The 9,556-nt window shown below is 33.1% G+C and overlaps 1 protein-coding gene across 1 annotated transcript; it reads right to left on the minus strand.

Moving 5' to 3' along the window:
* Positions 1–5,819: 5,819 nt before the first annotated feature.
* On the minus strand, positions 5,820–7,764 carry LOC105620798 (putative E3 ubiquitin-protein ligase UBR7). The gene is made up of 7 exons (XM_012202285.1): positions 7,624–7,764; positions 7,337–7,525; positions 7,104–7,250; positions 6,648–6,759; positions 6,370–6,548; positions 6,083–6,242; positions 5,820–5,971 (listed from the first exon to the last, which is right to left on the minus strand). Exons 1-7 carry the CDS (start codon positions 7,762–7,764, stop codon positions 5,820–5,822), a joined length of 1,080 nt encoding a protein of 359 aa, XP_012057675.1.
* Between the last annotated feature and the right edge of the window lie 1,792 nt (positions 7,765–9,556).

Raw genomic sequence — 9,556 nt, forward strand, 5'->3', positions numbered from 1 at the left:
AGAAGTAGTGGGGATATGTATTACCTTTGGATGAATGTTCTCGAACGGCTTCCGTATGGCATATGTGTCACCTCACCGTTCACGCTTAACTCTAACCTCGAGCTAAACAATTCACCGGTGAAAAAAGACGGTGAAATGTTTGTAAAGAGGAATCATAGCGGTATATTTTTATAAAAAGAAAGAATATAAATCATTCCACGATTACCGGTGCCCATTAAACATTTCACTATCGGGTAATTACATATTGTTGTATCGACTTTAGACAATAAAATTTTTCATCGTGAAAATTCGAGTTAATCTAATGCTGATTCTACAATGAATCGGTAGTCTTATTCTACAAAAAGCCATAGATAATGAATTATAAGTTATAAATTAGAAATGAATCAATCACTGTAGTCAAGTTTCTGATTTCTGATTTATGACTTATGGCTCATTGATCTCGTCGTAGAGGCTTACTATATATATTAATCGATGAATTTGATCAATCAGCATTAGTCTTACAAGTTGACTATTGTCAACTTTACCGACTAAGCCTTTCGATTATCGACTCATTATAGAATCAGCATAAGATTTGACCATTCAAATTGACCATTCTGATTGTAACAGGTCTTATTATTGTAAATTCTTAAAGAAAATTGACATCAATGATATAAAACTTTAGATGTTAGATATTGCTTTATCATCCAAAGATCTATTAGTTTCTGCGAGACTTGTCGATCTTAGTTATTAGTTTTGTTTTAAATAGTATTGGACATATACAATTTTACAACATTTATAAATAATCTGTTGTATATAATATTATATAATATTGTATATTATATAATATTGTATAATATTATTAAAGGCAGAGCAATATAAAAAGAAAATTAAAATAAAAATAAATTAAAAAATAGTAAAACTAGACAAATTTTCTAGATTAATATAACTGCTCAAAATTTTTTGACAAGAACGCGATGTAATTTTTCTTTTCTCTCATTTCATGGAAAAGAATTTCGATTGGTCGATTCCCTTATGTATTATGCGTTATACAAATCTGTGCTGCAGCCATAACACACCGACTCCCCTTGCTTTTCGCACGGGTAGTTTAGTGTCATTCGGTGTGACTCGATGTTTCCGAATGATCTCATACTAGTGTATATCGAGTACACACGAGTATTTCCGAACGGCTGGTGTGTATTAGTGGCACACCAGTGAGTGTTTCCGAACGCAGCCTTAGTTTCTGTACCGCGTACCGCATATCACGCTACATGTATTCGTACCCTTATTAAGGCCAGTATTCAGTTAGTATTTAGTTAGATTTATTCAAGACCGTCTTAAATATGCTTTTAAGAAGTCACAAACCAATCAGAAAGCTACATTAACGTCTTAAGATATTACTTAAGACGGTCTTGAAATAAGACTCAACTATGAATACCGGCCTAGGTAACTATATAGGAACATCGTAAACCATGCCACTTGCTTCTTTTCTCCTCTATGGATGCGATTACATGTAGCACGGCAGAGAAACTAACTTGATAACTATAGGAATCGGCGCAAACCATGCCCGCTAGTTTCTTTTTCCTTCTATTATATGTAACGCGGTAAGATAGAGAAGAAAAGAAGCAAGCGACACTAGAACATTAGAAAAGTAGGTATTCGCGTTCATTTTTATTTCTTTTCTGACTCCTTGCTCTGTCCCCATTCCATTACTGAGCTGTGACGAGTTATGGAGTCATTACAGGTTATGATTTGTATTTGTTACTTAAAATTTTGCAACTCCTTTCATTTTTGTTCTCAAAATCAGTTGAATATCTGTCATAATATTAGTGAACTTGAAGAATGTTTAGCATTCAGGTATTTCTAGATAAGATGCCAAATATGTATGCCAATTTGAAGAAAAAGATTGAAATTTCTCATCTGCGAGGAAGTGTAGTGATGTTTATTCACAAATTATAACATTACGGTATAGTTACCACAAGGTATCTATAACATTACTTTAAATACTAAAAAATACTGAATTATAAGAGTGAGATTTGTTACCAAAATTCCATTCCGGCTACATGGGGTAGGTAGAGAATTTTTACGGAACGAAATGATATGTTCAGCTAAGTTGGTTGAATCTAAAAATTGGAACGAATATTCAGAAACCTTTTTTTTTTTGAAATCTACAACGATAGAAAAAAATAGTGTTACTAAATTTACCTTTAAGGATGCCATCCCATGTACATGAACTCGGACTGACGGAATGGATTTCTCACTAAAAATGAGTTCACTAGTGTTCTGTTCCGTAAGACGTTTCTCTACTGCATCGAAATCATGGTCGGAACAGTATAGAAACGATACAGAATCAACAGAATGTCGATCGCAAGCTATGTCGATTCGGTTATTGTTAATGTGTGAGAATTTACAATAAATTTACAATAACTTCGAAGAAGAAAATTAATAATAATTCTTATTTTTCAATACGACATATTCTTGTTTTATATATACATAGTTTAACAATAATACCAGCAATTCTTTAAATAATTCCGATGTCATTCTGAAATAATTGAAGAATTGTCTTACGATCGCTCATTTGCATTTCAAGGATTAAATTGTCATTTGCACCTTGATGCACCATTTCATTCTTTGTGTAAACATTGACTACATCCAGAATTTTTGTTTTCTTGTATTTCTGTTGCAATAAAAGTTACAAGCGAAATCAAATTTTCGCACACTCTTAATATCGGAATAGCATTTCTTACCTTTCGCAATAATTTTAACATTAGTAATAACACTTCTTCATTCATCGTTGTAGATTTACACAAAAAATTTCTGAATATTCATTTCTCATTTTTAGATTCAACCAACTCAGCTGAACATGCCATTCCATTCCATAAAAATTTTCTCTACTCATCTCATGTCGCCGGAACGCAATGGAATTTTAGTAACAAAATATATCTCACTCTTATAATTCAGTATTTTTTAATATTCAAAATAATAATTAATATTCAAAATTATAGATAAGATAATTGCACAAATTATGCATATTACTGCTTTTAGTCGCATTAAAATAACGAAATATCGATTAAATTAAGCAAATTGCAAGTTTGCGACCGAAGCGACATTCCGTCTGTTTCCATTCCGTTCCATCTACATGGGACGGATAGAAAAATTTCTTATAGAACGGAATTATAGTGAACTTAATTTTCTAGTAAGAAATCCGTTCCGATTCCGTATATATGAGACGGTACGCTAAGAGCGTAGAGATTCAATCAGAAATGATAATGAAATCGACATCGAATCGATATTAGGGATTTATTATCCCTAGTAAAAAGATAAATATTTAATTCTATAAATATATTCTATAAATAAATAACTATATGTAGAGTAAATTAAGAAAAAATTTTTTAAAAGTATAAATAAAAACGTTAATAGTGATTCATATAAATATAAGTAAAAATGAATACCTTAATAATCGCAATGTGTATAAATACAATCCACTAATAAAATTTGTAATGTCAAATAGTAAAAATTTAAATCCGAAGTGTAAGATTAATGTAATATAAAATGCACCAACCTAACCAATAATATTAGAAATAATTATAAAAATATAATTTTTTATTGTCAATTGGAAAACGAAATGGATTTCTTTTCTACAATTGTTGCTTTAAACTCCCCTACATGAATTATTTCAAAATAATTATATAAAAATATTTTGACCTAATATATTTATTTTACTTATTTCGGAAAAAAAACTATGAAAAAAAAAGCAGGATTCAATTCTCTAACGTTCCGATCTCGTGCCTTACAAGCGCACAAACTTCTTGCTATTTGAATTTATGAAGGAGATATATAACGTTCATAAAAAATCATAAACAATTAAATATCTCATAAATTATTGCGTTTTAACATGATTTATTTATACTATTCTAGATTAATGGGAGGGGTATACCATTACAATTCATTAAAATTTATGTTATTTAGAATGCCTCTCACCCCTTATTGATATACATCGAGCGGCTGAGATTGCCGAAAAAGCATTTTTGATCACTTGAAACAAGCGATCTGAACGAAAAGGATGGCTCGCTGTCTCGTTCGCTCATGGCGCACCGAAGGCGAGCACACGGATATGGGCTCGTGCATGTGTGTGGCTCTGTCTGATTCTGTCACCACCATCGCAGAGTTCTTAGCTGTATACTGAGAAGTATTCTTAATCTCAGAAAATAATATTAAATATGTATCGATAAAATGAGTCTACATAAAAATTTGTAAAAAAAAATCTAATAAATATAAAAAAGCAAAAGGCAAAATTTCTCGCTCCATCAATGAACAGTTGTATGGAATGCAAATGTGAAAGTATGGGAGCAAAAAAAGAAATGACAAGGAAACGACAGAAAATCGAGAACTTGCTCGTTATATTTTTCAATAAAAAATTTATTCGTAATTAGTTCGAATTAAAGATTAAATGTTATAATATACATGCAAAGAAACCGTGAATCTTTTCTCTTAATTAATATCTTTTTTTGACATTATATTTATATATATTTGCAAATTACGTTTCTTCACATTTCTTTTCATCTTTTCCTGTAATTATATATGGAAATTTTTCAATATATATATGAATTCAAGATATATATGGAGATTTTTCAATGTAGTGACATGTACCAATTAAATATTAGATATAAAATTCTCAAAACTCAAGATATCCTGCTAGAAACAATATCTATTTTTGTTTAGATCATCGTTAACTGAGAGTATATACAGCCGGTCACAGAAAAGTTGCAACATTTTTTCAATGGATTTCAGAATGCAGTTTGCTCATCAAACGATTCATGGATCCACAAATAAGAACCAATCGTTTAGTGAATAGGCGGCATTCCAAAACCCATCGAAAAAAAAGTGTTGCAACCTTTCTGTAACTGACTGTACAGGGTGTCACATAATTTTTTGCAAAGCGCTTTTGTGCAGAACGAACTAAATTGAGTCGAAATGTTCTCTACCATTTTGCAATTTTCAAAACGATATGAATTTATAAAAATAACCAAATTCGCCCGGCTGAATGCAAGCGCGCGGCAAAATAGGACTGCCCAGAGAGTTGTGCCAGATTCTGGTTTGCGTTATCACTTGGTAATGTGTAATAGGAGATTGGAGTAGTTGTCATAGTAATTGCTATGAAGCTATAGCTATCGGCAATATCGGCTATACTCCACTCTTCTCCCACCACGCATTATCAAACGGTAGCGCAAATCTATGATGGAAATTTGACTCCGTGCAAACAATATGCCTAGCGATGCTAAGTGCCATTGCGCTTCAGGCAAAAAGGAAAACAAAAAGGATAGCATACTATTGCTCACTCAGTGCCGAAGCTGGTCGAGCGTGGCATCACTTGATGGAGCAAAAGTGGAGAGGCTAATTTTCTGTGTTATGCGGAGCCAAATTTCTATCACTGGCGCAAGCCAGAATGACACCACTGCAGATATACATGGAGTACATTCCGAGTTACACATGAAAAACATGATATATCGTTTTATCCTTCTTTATTTGGTAAACAACAAGGACAATGATGTATCATCATGCGCTTCATTCGGAACGCACCCGTATTCTTCATAGCTAGGCATATTGTTTATAAGAGACATTGACAGGCCTAGCAAACGCATGCCTCGCTGGGCGATCTTATCTCGCCGTCTGCTTACATTTGATGGTAGACCGGACGAATTTGGCTACTTTCGTTAACTATTTCGTTAACTATTTCAAAAATTGCAAAACAGTACAAAAAACTTTTCGACTTAGAGTTTAGTTCGCTCTAGCAACACAAGCGCTTTGCCAAAAATTGTGGGACCCTGTATAAATATAAGTTTTTAACGACAATATGTTGGCACTGTCACTTTAGGACGTTTTTTGGATTCCATTTCCGAAAAGAATTCTTTAATATCTTCTTCACGTACAACTTTCTTGTTTTCAGCAAACTTTTGTAGGTATTGCATTAGCCGTTCTTTCATATTGTTATATTCTGTAAACAATTATAAATAGCTTAAACATTGGTGAAGTGATATACATTTTCTGAAAAATTTAATTTAAAAATTTGATATTTCATAGAATATTTTTAATCTCAGAGTTTTACCTTCAATCGCTGTCAACTTTTGTACATGCCCCATGCTGGCAAGAGCTTTCATGCCTTTTTCATATTGAGATTCCTGCTTATTCATTTTTCCTGCTTCCTCATATGCTTGTACACTATCTTTTGGATCAAGTAAAAATGCAATGCCTTTTGCATTATATAACTACAATGACGATAAAAAATATAATAAGATTGTCATAAAAGGAAGCACAAATTTAACAAATGTAATAATAACAAAATAACAAAATCAATAATAACAAAAAAGTATACGAAAAAAGTCAATATCTCACAGATTTGCATTCGTCGCAAGTGCACAGTGCGGTTCTCCAACCCTCTATCCAAAAACAGCTTCCTTTAGTATCTGCACAGCTAAATTTTGGCATTTGACATCCTTTGGACAACTCACTGACGTTTATTTCTTCATTTTTTTCAGATGCATCCAATTTTACATCTGCTTTCTTTAGGACTACTTGTAGCAAAATAACATATTCATAAGCTTATAATTAAATACATCAAAAATAATAATTTACAATTCAGTTTGTGTAGGTATCATAAGAGTCCAAGTAACCTGTATGTTTCGTTGCATATTTCCACAGAAAGTTGTGTTTCTTCATACAGCCTGCACATATCATTTCATCATAAGCATTATCTGCTGGTGCACTGTTGTCACATTCCAAATGCTAAAAAAAATCCTTTTTAGTCCTTTAAAGTTTATTCTCATTAAAGACATGTACATTGCATACACATATACATAGAATAAATCTTAAATAATAGAATGAATCTTTTAAAAGTTAACCCAATCAACAATACTTTACTTTTTGTTTTTATTACTTTTTTTATCTTTTATCTTATGGATACTCTCACTTTGACTTTTCTAATAATAAGTTTATTTTTATATACATACACACATACATATATATATATATATATATATATATATATATAAATTCTTTAGATAACTAATATAAAGTCCAAAAGATGTTAATACAAATATAAGTTATATATGGATTATTTTGTAATTTACCTTCAAATGATACCAATCCTCACATATTATACATTGTAGCATGTCATCTTCGTCACCTTCTGGATCAGGATATGGTCTTGCGCAGGTGCAATAAACACCATCAAAATTCTGATTGTATTTATTTTCAGTATTGATAGCAGATTTTAGCTAGAAAGCACAATAAGCATCGGTCAATCAACGCAACATAATTTTATATAAAATGTACAAAAGTATGTAAGTAAAAAATCCATTACTTTCTCTAGATTACATTGTTTGCCATCAAACTTAGTATTTCCACAGTCGCATCTGAAGTGTCGCTTTGTATATAGTTCTACAAGTTCATGGCCTTCATGACAGTGAAAGCTACATGCCAAACAGATGGCAGCTCGAATTTTGTTTAAGCAACATGTTTTACATGCATACAATGCCTGTCTTATATATCCCTACAAACAGTTGTAAATAAACAAACTAATTAGTTAAATGAAGAACAAAACTATAAAGCGCAATACTGTCACAGGCAAAAGATCAAAAACATTGCTACCTTACTGTAAGTACAATTCTGATCGTCGGATGCGCCTAGAACGGCATATGCATCCTCTTCGAGCTGATTTTCTACCTGGAGAACATCGAGCATTGTGACAGAGCTGTCGTCCTCCACAGATTCGGCTAACTGATCAGACATATTTCCGATTTCGTTGCGATTCGTGAAAAAAGAGAGTCTGACCGCAGAGTAGGGTGAAGATATTCGAAGTTGGGATCTTCGTGAGTGTCGAAGCAATCCGTTAAAAACGTGGAAGGTTAAAGCAAATTGCGAGCGTCGAATGATTCATGGATTGGCAACGATGCATTCGATGTGATACATCTTATCGACCTTTTACTCAGTTTTTCGTTCAATAATGTCCGATCCTCCTCGTAACGAAGGAATCGCACGTCTTCTTACCCGCGCATCAGGATCTTAAATATAAGCACCGATGGGCCAACGGGCAACGAGTACCTTGTCGATGACATATATCACAGTATATACAAAGTTATAAAAGTTGTGATCAAAGTCTCGCTACAAATGACAACTTTGAAGCATTTAATGGACCAATTAGGAGAAAGAATTTTACTAACTGACCAATTAAAAAAACGCTTCAAAGCGTTTGCAACATCGCGTTGACCATATCTAAATAGCGCACTCTCTGGATTCGTTCCGATATTCAGTGTCAATGCTGAAACTATACAATATACGTCACGTGTACTATAGATTTTCAGTACTGGCAGTGAATATCGAAACGTACTCTCTGTCGGCTTCGATGTCAAAGTACTTTTACATGGTAGCGTCAAGCATCAAAGATCAGAGCATGCGCAATTGCGTAGAAATAGCTGTGTTCTAAAATTCCACTGCCAGTATAATAGATATAATGTAAACTACAGATTTTTAGCGCTGGCAGAATTTTGGAACACAGTCTATAGCCGTACGCGAATACGTTTATGCACGATGGCACATGAGGCTTAAGTTTGTTATATGCCCAACGTGCTTCACGTTCGCATCACTGGAATCAGTACTGTTGACTGCACTGGACATGGAAACGCTTGCTGCGCGGTAAAATGAGATGCGGTAACCAATGAACATATTAGGAGCTGTAAGCTTATTGGCTATCGCATCACATTTTGCTGCGCGGCAAATGTTTCCGTGTCTAGTATGCAAAAGCCATATGGCGACTAGATGTTCGCATCGCATTAAATCTTAAATTATGGGTACTTCCCATTTGATACACAAATCGACTAAGTCGATTCAAATGTACATGATCAAACAAATCCTCCGTAATCCTTGTAAAAATTACTATTTTAAATCGTTTGTATTTCGTATGAAAAGTTTGAAATGTAATTAGAAAGGTTTGTGAGTCAGAGTGCGATTACATGTAGCGCGATACACGGTTCGCTGTATAAAAACTAACTAAAGCTACGTTTCAAAACTTCCTCTCCTCTATATGCTATAGTATATACATATAGTATATACGTATGTAGTATATAATATATAGTATATACTATAGTATATACATATATATGTTATAGTGTATACGTGTACTATATATTTCGAGTAAAATTTTTCTTGGAGAGGTTTTGGAACATAGCTTAGGTAACTATAGGAACCGCGCAAATCATACCACTTGCTTCTTTTCTCCTCTATTACATGTAGCGCAGTAAGCGGCACGGACTAGACAAATAAACTTTAATATGAATTTTTTAAATATATTAACTTATTTCTATATACATTTCATTAATACTTATATTTTTGTAACGAATTTATTTAATAATTGCATTTAAATCTATTAATTCTATTAAAAAATGCTTAATGATGTGAATTGTCACTGGTCCGTACCGCTTACCGCACTATATGTAAGGGTGCCGTCCCATGACGCGTACCGCCGCGTGTATTCGCGTATCGAAAGATTTGATTAATTACTAACGATTTTATGCATGGTCTACAA

Source organism: Atta cephalotes, assembly GCF_000143395.1.
Source record: "Atta cephalotes unplaced genomic scaffold scaffold00029, whole genome shotgun sequence".
Lineage (NCBI taxonomy): Eukaryota > Metazoa > Arthropoda > Insecta > Hymenoptera > Formicidae > Atta > Atta cephalotes.

What these genes read in the sequence shown, in the direction of transcription:
- LOC105620798 (XM_012202285.1), bottom strand. Translation starts at nt 7,764, where the DNA reads ATGTCTGATCAGTTAGCCGAATCTGTGGAGGACGACAGCTCTGTCACA. An exon ending in ATATGCAACGAAACATACAG is followed by an intron (nt 6,549 to 6,647) that starts GTTACTTGGACT and finishes TTTTGCTACAAG; the next exon opens with TAGTCCTAAAGAAAGCAGAT. An exon ending in CTTGCGACGAATGCAAATCT is followed by an intron (nt 6,243 to 6,369) that starts GTGAGATATTGA and finishes TCGTCATTGTAG; the next exon opens with TTATATAATGCAAAAGGCAT.